The sequence below is a fragment of the Haliotis rufescens genome, unplaced genomic scaffold (genome assembly GCF_023055435.1).
Source record: "Haliotis rufescens isolate VD_foot unplaced genomic scaffold, xgHalRufe1.0.p SCAF_23, whole genome shotgun sequence".
Taxonomy (NCBI): domain Eukaryota; kingdom Metazoa; phylum Mollusca; class Gastropoda; order Lepetellida; family Haliotidae; genus Haliotis; species Haliotis rufescens.
Genome location: NW_025963924.1, coordinates 4,021,797 through 4,041,902, shown reverse-complemented (window position 1 = coordinate 4,041,902; position 20,106 = coordinate 4,021,797). Strand labels below are relative to the sequence as shown.

At 45.2% G+C, this 20,106-nt stretch overlaps 1 protein-coding gene across 1 annotated transcript in view; it reads right to left on the bottom strand.

Annotated features, from left to right (window-relative positions):
* Positions 1-3,126: 3,126 nt before the first annotated feature.
* The window catches only part of LOC124116076 (protein phosphatase 1H-like), a 30,708-nt gene continuing 13,728 nt past the window's right edge, over positions 3,127-20,106 (bottom strand). The window contains exons 3-11 of the mRNA XM_046477286.2: positions 14,561-14,659; positions 13,710-13,838; positions 13,275-13,387; positions 10,501-10,585; positions 10,132-10,250; positions 7,942-8,005; positions 7,195-7,302; positions 6,279-6,430; positions 3,127-5,722 (exon numbers count right to left, since the gene is read on the bottom strand). Coding sequence (XP_046333242.2) covers positions 5,563-5,722; positions 6,279-6,430; positions 7,195-7,302; positions 7,942-8,005; positions 10,132-10,250; positions 10,501-10,585; positions 13,275-13,387; positions 13,710-13,838; positions 14,561-14,659 — 1,029 coding nt within the window. The 3' untranslated portion in view covers positions 3,127-5,562. The remainder of the gene's footprint in view (positions 5,723-6,278; positions 6,431-7,194; positions 7,303-7,941; positions 8,006-10,131; positions 10,251-10,500; positions 10,586-13,274; positions 13,388-13,709; positions 13,839-14,560; positions 14,660-20,106) is intronic.

Here is a 20,106-nt window from a genome sequence, read left to right as displayed (position 1 = left end):
TAATGTTATCAAGGAAACTCAGCAGCTTGGTATGGATTATTCTGAATTTCCACGTTACCCATCTTGAGCATATGCTGTTCCAGATCTTGAGAATCATCTTACACCCATGAAGGGGATCATGATGAGTGAGTGAGTATGGTTTTATGCCGCTTTTAGCAATATTCCACAGTATAGCGACTTCGAGTCAACAAGTCCTTGATTTAGTCCTTTAATGTCACGCACCAGGCTTGGTAACAACAAGTACCATCTTTTAACTTCTTTTGGCATGACGCAGCCGGGGATCGCCCTTCCGCACTCCGGGCGGATGCTCTACAACTGTCGTCTGAAACTCCGCGATTGGCTGTGCAGAGTTGCGTCCCTGGATTGGAACCCCTGTTGACCCTGATAAAGTGGTAAACGTTGCGGTCGCAACCTGGCTTTCCTAAGGAAGCCTTGTAGAGCCATTTATTATTTTATTTTGATAATGATCTTGAAATTTCAAGATAATAAGTTGAAATTTTAATATTATAACTTGAAATTTCAACATATTATCTTGAAATTTCAACATATTATCTTGAAATTTTAAGTCAGTATCCTGAAATTTCAAGAAAACAACAAATAGCCTTAAAAGGCTTCCGTACTTTCCTCCCACATCAAGCTGACACGCCGTGATATGACTGGAATACTGTTCAGACCGGCGTTAAACCCATCTTCCCGAGGCAAGGGAGTTAACTGTCTACAAAAGTCCAGTTTCCACCCTTGCCGAACTAGGCTGGCATTATGGAGTTGGCTGGACTAACGAATCTATGCATAGTCCAATCACAATCGTGCATCGAAATCGAAATCCGGTTCGTAAACTGTCCTGCAGATTTCGGTGGATTGCAGGATTTGCAAAGCATGTGCACCGCCAACTCGTTGTCAACAGATATTTTCCAAATCTTTTCAATCAAGGTGCTCACGCATTGCGCGATGTAAGACTCGTTTTATCACAACATAGACCTTGATTATCGATCAGATCGTCTTGACTGGGCGCCACTGTTTTGTTTCAAGCAAATGCAATTGATACGAGAGGTGGAATCTGATTGGTCTAAAGGAGAGGCTCAGAAGGGACATAACTCGTAATAGCCACTGGTGGCGCTACGATAGAGCCCAGGAATTCCAGCCTTGTTCGGCAGGGGTGGACACTGGACTTTTAAAGTCAGTTAACTCTCTTGCCTCGGGAAGATGCGTTAAACCTAACTCACTCACTCTTCCCCAGTGCATTACTCCGAAATCGTTCAATGTCTTTGTGAATGTTTGTATTCACACCAGGCAAGTGCTGGTGCATTTTGCCACACTAGTTTCCTTATCCCAGTATGCCTGACATGTTCACACATTGAAGGGAAGGGTTAGTTTTGCGTAACAGACGTTTCGATATTTCACCTGGGAAACCTGCAAATGGCTGGCTAGGACAAGGTTCAAAAGGTGAGGTGAAATTGGGTTTAACGTCGCGTCCAAGATTATTGCACTTATATAGCGACGTGCATGCGCGTGTGTGAGTGTGTGGCTGCTTGTACTAGTCCGGACTGATGCCGATTCATAGTGCTAGCCCACTGAGATACCATGCCGCAGTTTAACATGAATACCTCACTCAGACACAGAATACTGTCTCCGAGCCGACCAGTCATTGTTTTAGCTCCTTAATGCCGAGCGCCGGACAGGGTAACAACACGTACCATCTTTTAACGTATTTTGGTATGACACGGCCGGGGATTCAACCCCTGACCTTCCGTTCTCCGGGCGGACGCCCTACCTCTAGACAACGGAGGCGGTAGGTTCAAAAGGAAGAACAGGTCTCTTCCGGAGCATAAATAAACTTTGAATCAACATAAATGTATTCGTTATGAAAATATCATACATATCGCCACTATCAACCAGTAAACGGAATAGTTTATGGTGTGTAGTCCTCGCCACTTGAAATAGAATCACGAAATATCGCGAAAGTTCGCAAAGAAAATGAACATTTCTTGAAAAGCGCACTTTGCAATTTTTTCATTCTTGTAAGTAATATTCCTTGTCGGCTGATTGGCACACATGCAGCTAGCATCGTACATACATCATCACGATATTTCGTGATTCCGTTTCAAATGGCATTAAGGACTATGTTTTTGTCCTGGGCGGCTATTTTGACCAGCCTCTGCTATGTCTGGTTCAACTCCCGACTGTTGGATATTTTTTTTGAAAAATATTATGTTACCCACAATGCTGGAATAATTCTCTAATGTTTTCACCTGGGCGGTCGAGTAGCCTTGCGGTTAAAGCGTTCGATTCCCGACATGGGTACAATGTATAAAGAGCCCATTTCTGGTGTCCCCCGCCGTGATTTTGCAGGAATATTGTTAAAGGCGGCGTAAAACCATACTCACTCATGTTTATTCCACAAAAAGAATCGTTCACTGGATACTCTGAAGCTTTGCCTCAAAAAAATATTCCCGCTCGAATATGAACTTGTTTGTCCCTTAGATATGGCACAATGTGTGATGAGCATCGATCTACGCAATTGGGATTGATGCATGTCATCGATTCAAATTGCGTAGATCGATGTTGATGATATTAATCACTGGATTGTCTGGTCCAGACTCGATTATTTACAGACCGCCGTCATACAGCTGGAATATTGCTTAGTGCGGCGTTAAACAACAAACAAACAACCATGTTTTAAAACATAACCGCAACGCGATTCGCTGTGCAGAGTTGCGTCCCTTTGGCACGCCAGAAACCTATGATTGTGGGTTCGAATCCCGGTTCGCCCCGATTATGTTTCTAGGTTTGTCAGCACCATACCCATGCTCGTGGGTTTCACCGAAGTGGTAAACGTCTGAGACTTGCATCACTTCGGGCTTCCTCCCACATTAAGCTGACACGCCGCGATATAACTGGAATACTGTTAAAACCCAACTCACTCACTCACTCACTCACTCAAACATAACCAAAAGTAACCAGGGGACATTGACCACCGTTTTGTTTAAATATTCCTCTTTCCGAACTTGCTATGATAAGGTTGGACAGTCCACGCCCTTTTCAAAGTTAATATCGAGGACTTGGTGTTGATTAAAATAAGGAATACCAATTATATTTCCTCGGTATCACATTGTAGAAACAAATATGTTCGTATTTATATTTTATTGTTTTTCATAATGTGCTTACAAATATGTGATTGAAGCATGCCTATGTATTGTTTTATAATGATATAATTATATATACATTTAATATACGGATGTAAACCTGGTGCCGGGAGAGACAATAAATAATACATGCACATGACAAAAAAATCATATTTAAAGGTAGTCATCGAACCCTGTTTTATCCCAGAACGAGACTTGTCCTTTTCGTGAACACCTGGTGTCATCACTGATTTTCAGTGATCCATTCATATATTTTTAACCACTATTTTGCCTTTTACGCCCAATGGAACCTATTTCGGTGGATGATCTCTTGGGTTGACGTTATATTATCGTGGCACTGGTGTCGTGTGCAGAAAGGGGATTAAATTGTGACATATATAAACGTCTAACTTTAGGTCTTCCAGCCTTTTGATGTCGGTCGATGACTTCCTGGAATGGAATTTCCGTCTTCATATTGAAGGTGGATTCACGACGTTGACGATTACTTCGACGTCATCCATCGTCAACGTCTAATGTCCCTCATTAAGTAACCTATGCTTGTCCCAAAGAGGATCGGGTGGTCCGGCTCTGTGTATTGTCTGGCTGCATGTCATCGTATCCCGATGGTGGATCATGCGCTGGCACTGCTTAGCCTGTGACATCGCTGGAACAGTTTGCAGGGCATCGTGACATCGCTGGAACAGTTTGCAGGGCATCGTGACATCGCTGGAACAGTTTGCAGGGCATCGCGACATCGCTGGAACGGTAAGCAGGCGACGTCAAACGTGGACGTCATCGGAGTAGGCATGTTCGGTAACAAACTGTGTGACAGGGGGCATCGCGACATCAGTTAGCAGGCGACACGGGGGGGGGGTGGGGGGGGGGGGGGGGGGTGGGGGGGGGGGTGGGGGGGTGGGGTGGGGTGTAAGTTAATGCTTTTGTCATGTTGTCGGCAATATTCCAGGTTAAACAGAGTGTGTTAGGGAACGATGACAAATCTTTCCTTTAGCATCGTGTACACAGAAAACTAAGTGACAATCACAACACAAGTGTTGACATTAAAATGGGTCACAGTAAATTGTTAAAAGCTAATGATACTGTAAGTTTAAAATTAGGGTATTCCCCTATGATTGGCCCACAAATTCTCCTTCCTGTCATCTACCAAGTGGTAGCAGTTCTCTCGACTCGAAAGTTTGGCAAGTCATATTTATTATTGCCAAATGTATTACTCCTGACGTTCATTTTATGACGTAATTTACGTGGGTATTTTTAGTTTTCAGTGCAAAATACAAAGTTTTGATCGGACGTATATACGCACAATAATCTGTTAGTTAACCAAAGTACCTCTAAGTTAAAGATCCCTAATAATGTAAGGATATTTTCATCAAAAGTTTGATACAACCGAACTTGATTGGCACATTAATTTCTTCTCCTTCTCCCCTCTTCTCTCCCCTCCTCTTTCCCCTCCTTTTCTTTTCTCCCTCTTCTTCTTTCTTTCCACCTCCTCCTTCTCTGCCCACATCCTTTCACATCCTCTATTTTTGCCTTTCTCTTCTCCCATTCCTTCCCTTTCCCTTTCCTTCCCCACCCCAACCACCACCACCACCTCGTTACTGCAGTTTTACCTAATCAATTTTCGGAGGTGAGCCAACTCCGGTCGCTTTGAACAGCAGTTTAGTCCTGTCACGATGTGTAGGGATGCCGCTAAACTCAGCACCTTTCACTCAAGTCGACTTTAATCTTGAAAACTCGCCGTGAGATTCACATTTCAAATCGTTACTGAAGTTAGTAAAATACAACACACCAATTGTCCATCATGGATTTTCATCATTCCCGTCTAACTCCCTCCAGCCAGTAACAAAGTCTTGAATCTTGACAGTATAGACATGTCCAGGGCCACAGCAATAAATACAAGGTTACACAGGTCTGTTATTGCACAGTATCAGGTCCTGTATAACACCCCCATGTGTATTCGGTAAGTAGGATATAGTGTGACAAGCACCAGAAGACAACGTTGTGGCTTGAGTCGTACAATAGATGCACACACGCTTTTGAGCTCATTTTCCAACGCTTATCTTCAATGCGAATATGAGGTATATTTGTATACACAATATTAAGTCTGAGTTATCTCAGGTATAGGTTTTTTTGTGTACCAAAATAGCACAATACCGATGTTACATCTTCAGCACCTCAATTATGCTTAAAAGCTATATGCATGCTATTGGCATTGTGGAAGGCTTTCTGTTGTTAGAAGAAGGCACGTCCATGGGCATAACGTTGTGAGACAAAAACGACCTATCGTCGTTGAACCACCACCATCACTGTTTCATGGAGGACTGGATTTCATGGCTGTAAAGCTTCGGGAACACTTTCCTGTTGACCACCTGTCCGGGAGAACTGGCATATCTTTGTAAACGTCTCTATGGCCCAGCCACTCCCATCAGAGGCGGGTACCAATCTTCTTGACCGTGTGGTGCAAGGGTATGACAAACGCGGTGATGTCGTCGAATGAGGCGTCCTCGTCGTCGTCCATACGCCAGCCCTTTTCAGTCACCATGCCCCGGGAGTGGGCTACCAGGGCTTTGGCTGCTATTGTGTACCTGGAGAGAAGGTGAGGTGAGGTGAAATGGGGTTTATCGTCGCGTTTAACGTCGCGTCCAAGATTATTGCACTTATGTAGCGACGCGCATGCACGTGTGTGTGTGTGGCTGCTTGTTCTAGTCCGGACTGATACCGATTTATAGTGCTAGCCCACTGAGATATCATGCCGCAGTTTAACATGAATACATGAGTCGCCTCTTACAAGCTTAGTCGCCTTTTACAGCAAGCATGGGTTGCAGAAGACCTATTCTACCCCGGATCTTCACGGGTTAAGGATAAGCTTTAGTTAGGGAGCAGTTAGATAGTTACAAATCTAAATTTCTTAAGTTTGGAGATGGGGGAGGTATTACCATATTACTAAGACGAGACAAAACGAACGCTTGCAAAAACTTAAAATCCTATATTCCTATCTAGAGTGAACAATATCTAGATATGAACAATATAAAACTTAGTTATGTTTAGGGAACGAAATGAGGTTTTTTAGTGATCGTACGATATGTTTTCTAGTGATTTTACTTCATATCTGTCCTAGAATCTGTATTTCCAGTTTAATACCTCAGTGGGTCTTGTGCCGTGTGCTTTTGCAGAACTGCCTTGACGATCCTGACAGCGTCTTCGTTCGACATCACATCCCACAAGCCATCGCTTCCCATGATGAGGACGTCATCCTCAGTCAGAGACATCTTGTTGAAGTTGAAAGTCTTCACCTTAAAGTGACATTTGAAAACAGCCTCTTCTTAAAGCATTATTAACTAATGTTCACACAGAGTATACGTGTCAGGATGCATTTACATCACCAACGAACATGGATAATGCGCAGTGCTGTTTCTACTCATACACGATCGTCCAAAACAGGGAGGATATACGAAAATATAACTGCTTTTAAAATATATCAGCAACTGATAGCTTCTCCAGAAGAATTGGGCATTTGACACACTGGGTTTGGTTTAACGGCGCATTGAAGAGTTTTTCAGTCACAGTGTGTCAGCTTGAAGTGGGAGTGAGTGAGTTGGTTTTAACGCCGCTTTTAACATTATTCCAGTTATATCGCGGCGTGTCTGCTTGATGTGGGAGGAAAGCCCGAAGTGATGCAGGTCTCGGACGTTTACCACTTCGGTGAAATCCACGAGCACGGATATGGTGCTGACAAACCTAGAAACATAATCGGGGCGAACCGGGATTGAACCCAAAATCATGTGGTTTCTGGGGAAGCCGAAGTGATGCAGGTCTTAGACGTTTAAAACTTGAAACCAATGAATTAGGGCATGGTACTGTCAAACCTAGAAACAAAGGTTTTCTGTAGGCTTAAGAGTGACGGTTCTGCTTAGCGAATTACAGGGCCTTAGACAACTGAGAAACCCGTGTAACAAAAGCCCAGAATTATTATCTGGGATTCGAACCCACGATTCGCGGATCCTGGCAGCTAAGGGGCGAGTTGCGTCTCCAAGCAACCTGTTGTCAAGGGCCATACCTCTGGATTTGGGATGAGGAATGGTTTGATCCTGATGTCCGTGCCAAACACGAGAAGGTCATGGTCACCTAGACAGCGCGAGACACCGATGGTGTCCATCAGGCGTGACTGTTGAAAAAAAGCAAAGGATTTGAGGTTCGACTCATTATTATTACCCTGTTTCGACACTACTGTGCGTCGCTGCACCGTTAACAATTGATTATATACATAACAGTATAGAATGGACATGTCATTCATTTTACAACCTTTTCTTGCTTGTTTTGTTTGACGTCGAAGTCAGCAATATTTCAGCAATATTTCAGCTATATTTCAGCTAAATAATCGGGGTACGAATCCACGCAATCAACCAAGTCACCGTCCTCTGTATCTCCAGGGTTCGCATTTTCGCAAACCTACACGAACCCCGGGATCCATTCCCGTGGTACTCGCGATCTCAAATTACCCGCCCGTGAGTTGCATTTCCCATTTTGATTGGCTACGCTACTAGGTCTAACGTTAGAAATGCTATCCCTAGAGATATAAAGGATGCCAAGTCCCTGATGCTGACCACCGGATCCATTAAGTCGCATCGTACGACACGCATTGGTTGCCTGAAGGTAAAACCAGTTGGATTTTAACACTGTTTCAGTTATATTAGGACGAGTCTTGAATTCGAACCCACGCTAAACGGGTTCTGTCAAATATAAAGACCCACGTAGCCCCAATGATTACAACAAAGTGTCGTCGCGGTGCATGAAATCCTGATACCTTCTTTCCTTCCCCTCGGATGAGGGGCGACCGGATGTCGTCTGACGTCACTTCCCGGTATACCCTTAACACACAAAACGGTTAATCAGTTTATCGGACATATCAATTCAGTGTGGCGTTGTATTTTTTAAATCATAGATCTAGATAATTTGAGATGTGTATATTGTTATGCAAAGTCCTTCTCTTGGACCCAGTTCAAAAGACGTTACGACATCGTAGTATATCACTCGTAAACCAGAGGTTAGTGCGGCACTCACCAGCCCTGGGACATGGGTTCCCCACAGAAGGAAGTGTGACACTCACCAGCCCTGGGACATGGGTTCCCCACAGAAGGAAGTGTGGCACTCACCAGCCCTGGGACATGGGTTCCCTACAGAAGGAAGTGTGACACTCACCAGCCCTGGGACAAGGGTTCCCCACAGAAGGAAGTGTGGCACTCACCAGCCCTGGGACATGGGTTCCCTACAGAAGGAAGTGTGACACTCACCAGCCCTGGGACATGGGTTCCCTACAGAAGGAAGTGAGACACTCACCAGCCCTGGGACATGGGTTCCCTACAGAAGGAAGTGTGACACTCACCAGCCCTGGGACATGGGTTCCCCACAGAAGGAAGTGAGACACTCACCAGCCCTGGGACATGGGTTCCCCACAGAAGGAAGTGCGGCACTCACCAGCCCTGGGACATGGGTTCCCCACAGAAGGAAGTGCGGCACTTACCGGCCCTGGGACATGGGTTCCCCACAGAAGGAAGTGCGGCACTCACCAGCCCTGGGACATGGGTTCCCCACAGAAGGAAGTGCGGCACTCACCGGCCCTGGGACATGGGTTACCCACAGAAGGAAGTGAGACACTCACCAGCCCTGGGACATGGGTTCCCTACAGAAGGAAGTGCGGCACTCACCAGCCCTGGGACATGGGTTCCCCACAGAAGGAAGTGCGGCACTTACCGGCCCTGGGACATGGGTTCCCCTCAGAAGGAAGTGCGGCACTCACCAGCCCTGGGACATGGGTTCCCTACAGAAGAAAAGTGCGGCACTCACCAGCCCTGGGACATGGGTTCCCTACAGAAGGAAGTGCGGCACTCACCAGCCCTGGGACATGGGTTCCCTACAGAAGGAAGTGCGGCACTCACCAGCCCTGGGACAAGGGTTCCCCACAGAAGGAAGTGAGACACTCACCAGCCCTGGGACAAGGGTTCCCCTCAGAAGGAAGTGCGGCACTCACCAGCCCTGGGACATGGGTTCCCGACAGAAGGAAGTGTGACACTCACCAGCCCTGGGACATGGGTTCCCAACAGAAGGAAGTGTGACACTCACCAGCCCTGGGACATGGGTTCCCTACAGAAGGAAGTGTGGCACTCACCAGCCCTGGGACATGGGTTCCCCACAGAAGGAAGTGCGGCACTTACCGGCCCTGGGACATGGGTTCCCCTCAGAAGGAAGTGCGGCACTCACCAGCCCTGGGACATGGGTTCCCGACAGAAGGAAGTGTGACACTCACCAGCCCTGGGACATGGGTTCCCTACAGAAGGAAGTGTGGCACTCACCAGCCCTGGGACATGGGTTCCCCACAGAAGGAAGTGCGGCACTTACCGGCCCTGGGACATGGGTTCCCTACAGAAGGAAGTGCGGCACTCACCAGCCCTGGGACATGGGTTCCCTACAGAAGGAAGTGCGGCACTCACCAGCCCTGGGACATGGGTTCCCGACAGAAGAAAGTGTGACACTCACCAGCCCTGGGACATGGGTTCCCGACAGAAGAAAGTGTGACACTCACCAGCCCTGGGACATGGGTTCCCTACAGAAGGAAGTGTGACACTCACCAGCCCTGGGACATGGGTTCCCTACAGAAGGAAGTGTGACACTCACCAGCCCTGGGACAAGGGTTCCCCTCAGAAGGAAGTGCGGCACTCACCAGCCCTGGGACATGGGTTCCCTACAGAAGGAAGTGAGACACTCACCAGCCCTGGGACAAGGGTTCCCTACAGAAGGAAGTGCGGCACTCACCAGCCCTGGGACATGGGTTCCCTACAGAAGGAAGTGAGACACTCACCAGCCCTGGGACAAGGGTTCCCTACAGAAGGAAGTGCGGCACCCACCAGCCCTGGGACAAGGGTTCCCTACAGAAGGAAGTGAGACACTCACCAGCCCTGGGACATGGGTTCCCTACAGAAGGAAGTGCGGCACTCACCAGCCCTGGGACATGGGTTCCCGACAGAGAACCTTCTTCCCAAGATCCTCCTTCCACACCCGGCGACTGAAGGCTCTGTTACTGAACTCGTTATGCAAAAGGCTGGGATTGGAAAATGCCTGAAAAACATATTTTAATTATTTACAAATACTTTGGAGCTGAAAAACCCAAAAGATCACACAAAAATTTGCATTAACGACACACTGTTTTGCAGTCTTCTTTATTAGGTTAGAAAAGTTAATCCTGAAATACCAAATACCGAATGAGTGAGTATGTCAGATATATCGCCGTCGCCAAATGATTTTCCCGGACATCAAATGCCAACAACATGTAAGAGATTTCAGTGTTTATCTCCTAAATACCGCTTACCATTGTCTGTAGGCGCAGCATCTCCGCACCCGGACACAGCTCTCTGGACATGGGGATGATGTCATCGTTCACGTGCAGGATGGCCCTGGGAATACACACAGAGCAGGGTGGTAACTGAATGATAAACGTGAGACGTTTCTTCAGGATTTGTAACACCTTGCATCTTTTATACTGTACATAAAATATAAATAAAAATATGTCCACGGCACTGTAGCTCACCTGGGTATGTCAACTGGTAAAATGTCCACAACAAAACGACAGTCACATAACAAAAACCCTTTTCAAGTGTCATACTTTAGGTGAGGTGAGGTGAGGTGAAATATGTTTAACGCGTCCAAGATTATTGCACTTATATAGCGACATACGTGTGTTTGTGTGGCTGCTTGTGCTAGTCCGGACTGATGCTGATTTATAGTGCTAGCTCACTGAGATACCATGACCCCGAGCCGACCAGTCCTTGTTTTAGCGCCCGTTAACGCCGAGCGCCAGACAGGGTAACAACAAGTACCATTTTTTAACGTCTTAAAATGACGCGGCCGGGAATGGAAACCAGAACCTTCCGCTCTCCGGGCGGACGCTCTACCACTAGACCACGGAGGCGGTCCATACTTTAGGTATCAATAGTGGTGGATCCAGTGATTTCTGAGAAGATGTTTATGAAGGATGGAACAAAACATTTCTTTTTTATTTCCAATATGGCTGCTGCCAGCCAGATAGCTGGCTTCAGGCTTCTGTGTTGGAGAAGAAGAGTTTTGAAGGTTTTTAAAATAGCCAAAGATGGCTATCTGTCGGCAACATTGAATTTCCAATTTGATGTAAAAAACATCCCACAAAAGCCATTCCAATAAAAAAAATTATCGACGCTATCTTACAAAAGTCATCATGATTGAGTTTTATCGCAAATATTTTATCTTATCTGATATTGCTTTGTATCCCTGATTCTAGAAAACCCCTCCTGATAACGCTCAGCAAAACGACGATCGGCACAAACGGGCGTTATAACGGGGCTATGCTGTTCTGATAACGTTAATATAATAACATAAAATATAATATCAATATAATTATGAACCTCTCCCTACACCTATTTTGGGGGCGTTTAACTGCTCCTAGGGTCAAATGCCTAACACACGGGTGTCAAAGTTATCTATGTTTCCTTCATGTGTTCGCGTGCAGCATAGTTAGTTTGATATTCCGAATGCATAAACTGGAATATAGTTACCATAGTTACCACAACCAGTGCAGCTCACATATACTACTTCCACAACAGTAAGGCTAACTGAGTATAGACAATTATTTTGTTTCCTTCCGCGTCAGTTTGAAATCCTGCTGCTTCTTGAACTCGCTAGTAGCCAACTCCGATCCACTTAGCTTATTCCGCTATCGACACAGTATACTAGTGAGCGAGCGAGTGAGTATGGTTTTACGCCGCTTTTAGCAATATTCCAGCAATATCACGGCCTTGGACACCAGAAATTGGCTTCACACATTGTACCCAAGTCGGGAATCGAACCCGGGTCTTCGGCGTGACGAGCGAACGCCTTACCCACTAGGCTACCCGACCGCCTCAACAGTATACTACCATACACAAGACAAAAGTACATCAATTGATGTGTTAAATCAGTATTAAGTCTGAAACGTACCCACATTTCAACACTTTATCATTATCAAGATTTAAAGGGTTTAATCGGTCTGAAGATTGACCATGTACGTTTTCTTACATAATACGAATTAAACCGGTTTCATTCTCGCCAGCAACGTTTCACCCTCGATTATTCAGTGTAACAATTATCCACTCATTATGATATTTCAAGAAAAGGGACAGCAAAATGGCAGTCCCCAAACCATTTTATTCGTTCAAACGCTTCTGTGTATAGTAACTCTTTTTGACGCCTTCACACATTGTACCCATGCGTACCAAGCTCTTTGGCATAAAAAGCGAACATTTGAACCTGTAAGTGACCCAGCTGTCTACTTGTCTAAGTTGTGGTTCTGGCAAATCTGTGATTCGAAGCTCCGATCGTAAATTTCTGGCAGGCCTAAGGGACGCAACTCTGCACGACTAGATCACATGTAAGACTTGCCCTTAATGTCTCCAGCACTAATTACAACTCCTAGTCTTACACACATTCTGAAAATTGGCATCAGTGGAGTCCTGTGAAAAGTAATGAAAATTCAAGATGTTAATAAATTGTTTTAGCATATGTTAACATCAAACCTATAACTGAACCCACGCACATAATATTAATTCATTACGAAGGTCACATTTGACATATGTTATATTAGATGTCTTAATATAAATCATCGTTTTATAATCAATGGACTCAATGGATCAATTTCACACTGTTTTTGTTGCACCAGTCCCGATCAATGTTTGTGTGAGTTGGGTTGTGAGTCTCCGAACAGTATTCCCGTTATATCACGGCGTGTCAGCTTGATGTGTGAGGAAAGCCGAAATGATTCAGGGGGCCCGTTCCTCAAAGCGATCTTAGCACTAAGGTGATCGTAAGTCCCATACTTTAACATAGGCTTACGATCAACGTAGCACTAAGATCGCTTTGAGGAACGGGGCCCAGGTCTGGAAACCCACGAGCACGGGTATGATGCTTACAAACCTAGAAATCAGGGCGAATCTGGGATTCGAACCCTAATCATAGGTTTCTGCCACGAACAAGGGAAGCAACTCTGCACAGCCTCGGAGAGCTGGGCCACCCGTACCCTCGTGACCAATGTGCAATTACACATGCTAGCTTCCAAGCCATCCTGTTTATACTAACCTGCAATCTCCTGCATTCGCCACGTATAAAGTATCGAGGAGAAACATGGCCACGAGAGATGTGCACCCACCGCGAATGGCGTACGTAGTTCTCTCCCTTGCCATCTGTTCATCCTGCAAGGTCAAGGACAACAGACATTGATGTCGTTACACGAAGACCCGCCAAACTAAAACTGTTTCATCCGATTTCTAATCAAAAGTCTAATTTAGTTTCGACCACTTTAAGCCATATCCTATTGTTACAATACAACAAACAGACTCTATGCAATTGTCACCCGTCCCCATCAAAGTAGTTTATGAATTGCACGTATTGACAAAATTGACGAAAATTGATGTATTTAAGTTCCTACAAGCTAAAATCCCTGAATAAATTGTATAAACCCGTTTCAAATGCTACTGTGTTGACTTGTGAAGCATGCCTATGTTCGGGCCTCACCAGCGAGCAGAACGCAGCCTCCATGGCGCCAATGATGAGACTGTCGGCAGTGATGGCTGGGTACAATGACGTCACGATCTCCCCGTCGCCAAGTTCCAGCAGACTTTCTCTCACCTCGGTCAGCTTCTCCTGGAAAACGGAATTAAGTTACCATAGTTACCACAACCAATGTAACTCACATATACTACTTCAACAACAGTCAGGCTAAAAACAATTCATTTGTTTCCTTCCGTGTCAGTTTGAAATCCTGCTTATTCTCGAAAGCGACAGAGGTAAATTTAACTAAATAAGGAAATAAAATGTCGGGTGTAACTGTCTCTTTCAGGCAAATTCTGACATCTGGTATGTTGTTTACACTTTTAGTAAACATATTAATCTGTAAAGCCACATTGTACATATCAGTATTAATTAATAATCATCACAATTATTTCCGAGTGAGTAGTGTTTTACGCCGTTTTTAGCTCGTCGGTTTGACGCTGTAACCATTAGGCTGCCTAACCGCCCCATTAATATAGAGGACCCGTGACGATCCGGGGTAGAATAGGTCTTCAGCAACCCATGCTTGCCGTAAAAGTTGACTGTGCTTGTCGCAAGAGGCGACTAACGGGATCGGGTGGTCAGGCTCGCTGACTAGGTTGATGCATGTCATCGATCCCAATTGCACGGATCGATGATCATGATGTCAATCACTGGATTGTCTGGTCTAGACTCGATTATTTACAGACCGCCGTTATAAAGCTGGAATATTGCTGAGTGCGGCGTTAAACAACAAACCAACCAACAAACATGCTTCCTTAGCTTTGTGGGATTGGCTCGAGTTGGTTTCTACGATGTCGCTGGCGATGTCTCACCTGTAGGTGTGTCTCCAGCAGATGAGATGCCGTCAGTGCCGCCCCCGTCCCCGCGTGGCCGTCAAATATACCCATGTAGGTGACCATCACCTCAGAATACTGGGGAGAAGAAGTAGGAATTTATTCACAGGAAAATAAGCAGACATTTTGTAAAACTACTGCTCCACACCGTACCCATGTAGGGAATTGTACCCAGGTAATATCTGACGGGACCGTGTGGACATGTTATTGTAAAACTCTAAATGTTGTAAATATACTGATGTAAACGAATAAGGGAACAATGAAAAATACAGGGAAATATGCTTTACTGTCGGTACATTGTCGCGCATACAAAATTCAAAGCATGTCGGAATCAAATCTTGATTTGTGTTTGTGTGCATTGTTTCCGAAACGTATTTGGTAGACAAGGCTCGGAACCCATCTAAAACTAATTTCCCTTATTCGTTTGTTTGTTTGTTGTTTAACGCCGCACTCAGCAATATTCCAGCTGTATGACGGCTGTCTGTAAATAATCGAGTCTAGACCAGACAATCCAGTGATTGATATCATGAGCATCGATCCATGCATCAATCAAGTCAGCGAGCCTGACCACCCGATCCCGTTAGTCGTCTCTTACAACAAGCATAGTCGCCTTTTACCGCAAGCATGAGTTGCTGAAGACCCATTCTACCCCGGATCTTCACGGGTCTTTCCCTTATTCAATTCCATCAGTAAACGTCAAGCTGTATTTTGCTGGCGGTGGGGTAGCCTAGTGATTCCTCACATAGGTACAATGTTTGAACGCAGTGGTGGAAACCCCTCCCCACCCCACTCCCAAACACCCCACCCCTACTTATTTGTAAACAGAAATCCTACCATGAGAAAATGGTGAATTGGTTGTTAAAGTAAAATTAATACCGGTTTCTTATCCCCCCCCCCCCCCCCCCCCCCCACACACACACACACACACTCCCACCCCCCACCCCAACTAAGGTTACAAATGGCCCAACCAGTGATATTGCTGTAAGGCTAAAAGTGGAGCAGAACCATTGTCACTCTCCCACTCAAGCTGCACTTGTGTAAAGAAAGGAATAAGTAAATTCACGGAGTTTAACTCCAGTCCTACCAATTGGCAATCCTTCTAAAACTATTTCCAGCTTTCAGACCAATATGATATCGACCTTGGCAATGCAACATCGCATATCTCACAACAACTGAACGTGCATGTACAAGCGTGTTGACATATCTAGACACTATTTTGGACATAGACGCGTTATCGACAACATACTCAGCACGCCCTGGTACGGAGATGGTCATGTTATTGGTACACGCTATTGAACCGAGATAAGTTATTGATATCGGACGTTATCATACTGGTAAAAAAAAAACGGTGGCGGAGAATACCACTACACATGTGGGAATCGAAAAAACCCACCCCATCGTCCCACTACATAATTTAAAGATGGGCCCCGTGAAGATGCGGGTTAGAATTGGTCTTCAGCAACCCAAGCTTGTCGTAAGAGGAGACTAATGGGATCGCTCGCTGACTTGGTTGATGCATGTCATCGTATCTAATTGCGGGGATCGATGCTCATGATGTCAATCATTGTCTGGTCCAGTCCAGACACTGATAGCAGTGGTAAACAAAAACAAACAAAGCCGTGCGCACATGAATCAGCTGTTCTGTCTCGTGCAGCCCGCCCAGCGAGACGTCGGCAGAAATGTTATGGCAGGTGGCAGAAAATATTAACACCCCATGTGACAACACACTTGTCGTTGTCGGGACATAAATTAGAACACAGCTATATAGACTGGGACCAGTCCCCGTTTCCAAAAATATCCCTAGGTACATAAAATCAAGATTAATTGTTATAAAAATATATCGCTGGATCCGATTGTTTTGCATCCGTGTAAAGCAACATTAAATTTTGTTTAATTCAATTTGAATGTAGCTTTGAACCGCATTTTAATTATTAATAGCATGGCGTGTTAGGTTATAATTGGAGGCGTGATAAAGTGAAATTGACCTTCACGCGTTCTGGACAATTTCATTCATGTAGCGACGTGCATGCGTGCGCGTGTGCTTGTATTAGTCCGGACTAATGCTTATTTTATAGTGCTAGTCCACTGAGATACCATGCCGCAGTTTAACATGGATACCCCACTCAGACACAGTATACTGCCTCCGAGCCGTACAGCCCTCTTTTCTTATGGCGACCAGGGGATCGAACCACCGAACTTCCTCTCTCAGGGCAGACGCTGTATCCACTACACCACGAAGGCGGATCCTTATCGTTTGGACTAATAGGCCAAGAACAACGCGTGTCTCCAAAATCAGTCCAAACAGAAATAGAGCGGTTGGTGTTTGCTTCTGTTTTCCTTTTTCTTATTTGAGCAAGTAAATGTGTTAAAACTTTGCTTTTATGCTGCTTTTAGCAATATTCCAGCAATATCACGGTGGGGACACCAGAAAGGGACTTCACACATTGTACCCATGTGGGGAATCGAACCCCGGGCCTTCGGCGTGACGAGCAAACGCTTTAACAACAAGGCGACCCTGCCGCCATTTTCTTTTTTTGACAAGCCTTGACATGATGTAATGCTGTATGTCAGCAAATACCAGATCTCTGTTGAACTTTACGCTGGTGACATGGCATACAGACAATACCGTGATGTGTTAAAAGCTATGTGAGACAAAAAAGGTTTAGTTTCCGGGGCCTGGTCGAATACAACGAATTCAGATTATATTGAGTGAGAAATGTTTTAAGCCGCTTTGAGAACAGTAGTTCAATTCCAACAATATTTTTAAGGAGTGTGTCATCCATATGAAGGCGGAAAACCCGGGGTGATGCAGTTCTTAGACGATTAATTTTATATAATGGGGCTGAGGAACAAATGATTATAATCAGGACAAATATGGGATTCGAACCTGCAGTCATCGGATCACGACAACTCTACAAGGGGAATTTCAGCGCCTTTGACGACTCGGAGAGCCGTGCCATACCTCAAATTGTCTCATAATATTTCAGAAGTTACAGCATTTCTTAAAATAAATATAACTTTATTTTAATAGTTTCGATTCTGGCGAGATGTGAGCACACACACAAACCATGTGTGCCTGGCAACAGTCTACACACCATCATGACACAGACGCGACACACGATTCGCCGCGTCATCCGTCAGACAACACCGGGGTCGACGCGCCCCGTCTCCCCCATACACCTCGACTCAGACGACGATACTCAGATACCCCTACACCCTCAGCCAGGTGTTCATGCTCTGATTGCCGACATAATTGAGTTTATCTATAGCCACGTATGTCGCTATCGGTATTCCACGATCGTTCACTTGCTCCATGACCCACCAGTTTATCTCGGTGATAAACTTGACGACCCCCATGTACACCTGAAGTTCTGCTTGTTACATTATTCTCGTGGCCGTACATTTCTCAGGAACTTATGGCAAAAGCTTTGTTTTGAATAATCGTTTTGACTTTTTTTACAACTCGAGTAAACTAGTTTCGAATTCGTATACTTCTCAGGAATTTATGGTTATATATAAGAAACTTGTTTCTGACAAAGCGTTCGGACTTTCGAAAAATAGGAATACACACGTAAACAAGTGTGGAATTCATATCATGTGATTTTAATTGTTGTGTCCATGATCCCGTTGACAAAGCCCCGGGTCTAATGTCCAGGATCCCGTCTCAAGTGATCTTTTCGTTAAACCTGTGTTACGCATGCAATGGAGTCGTGGCGCAATGATCGCTTTGTGGCGGACATATTGTACAACCATATTAGGAATATATCGCAGTTATTCAGGTCGTCGTGTGGCACTATCCCTCTTATTCCCAAATATAGACATGTTTTTGGCGGTACATATCTCCCAAAAATATTCAATGGAAGTCGGGTCAAGTCCGGAGATAAGACAATCCAACTAAGTACCTCCAAGAGGTGTGCCGCACGCCCTCATGACATGGCTTAGATCTTCCGTTAGGGCAGTCCGCAATATTCAAGCAATAGATTGTAGATGGTTATAATACATAACTAATTCTGGGTCACGCAAACTAGGGGCTAATAGCATGAGCACACACTAATAACCGGGTCACAAACTGTAACCAATCAATTCTCATCGGAATTCTCGTTTAGATTTCATGGCGCTCAGAAACGACGTGTGTAATATATCTTCAACAATATAGGCGCTGTCTTTTTAATTTTGTTTTCGAGATACATACATCAGATGGGCCACGACGCTGATTGGCTGATTTGAAAGCTCACCTGACTCCGGTGGAGGTGCCGTCAGATCTTAAGGCAAAGAGGTGAGGTGAGGTGAAATTGGGTTTAACGTCGCGTCCAAGATTATTGCACTTATATAGCGACGTCCATGTATGTGTGTGTGTTTGTGTGGCTGCTTGTACTGGTCCGGACTGATGCCGATTTATAGTGCTAGCTCACTGAGATACCATGCCGCAGTTTAACATGAATACCCCACTCAGACACAGTATACTGACTCCGAGACGACCAGTCCTTGTTTTAGCCCCTTAATGCCGAGCGCCAGACAGGGTAACAACAAGTACAATCTTTTAACGTCTTTTTGTATGACGCGGCCCGGGATCGAACCCTGGACCTTCCGCTCTCCGGGCGGACGCTCTACCACAAGACCACGGAGGCGGTCTAAGGCAAAGAAGTATCGTCGAGTAATAAATATGATTTGGACACACATACACCCGACACACAGACAGTAAACTGACATAAACCCGACATACAAACGCAACGTGAACGCGGCCCTGTACAAATCGAATCCCGAACAGACGAACCAGTGGTTGATAGTATGAGCAACAACCCGGGCAACAGAGGGACCATTACACCATCAACCAGTGGCGGTTTTAATAAACACAAGGAGTGAGTGCGTGAGTATGGTTTTACGCTGCTTTTAGCAATATTCCACCAATATCACAGCGGGGGACACCACAAATGGCCTTCATTGTACCCATGTCGGGAATCGAACCGGGGTCTTCGGCGTGACGAGCTAACGCTTTAACCACTAGGCTACCAGACCGCCCCAAACACCACAAGGAATTTACTTGAATTAAAACATAAGTTTCTTTTCCAGACTTTTTTTTCTTATTGGAATACTCACAGCACAGGATACTATTTTAGTACCAACATCACATGATACTGTATGAGTGCCCACTGTATAAATACTCACAGCACAGGATACTATAAAAATATACCCACAGCACAGGATGCTGTGTTAATACTCACAACACAGGATACTATAACAATACCCACAGCACAGGATGCTGTGTTAATACCCACAACACAGGATACTATAACAATACCCACAGCACAGGATGCTGTGTTAATACCCACAACACAGGATACTAAAACAATACCCACAGCACAGGATGCTGTGTTAATACCCACAACACAGGATACTATAACAATACCCACAGCACAGGATGCTGTGTTAATACCCACAACACAGGATACTATAACAATACCCACAGCACAGGATGCTGTGTTAATACCCACAACACAGGATACTATAACAATACCCACAGCACA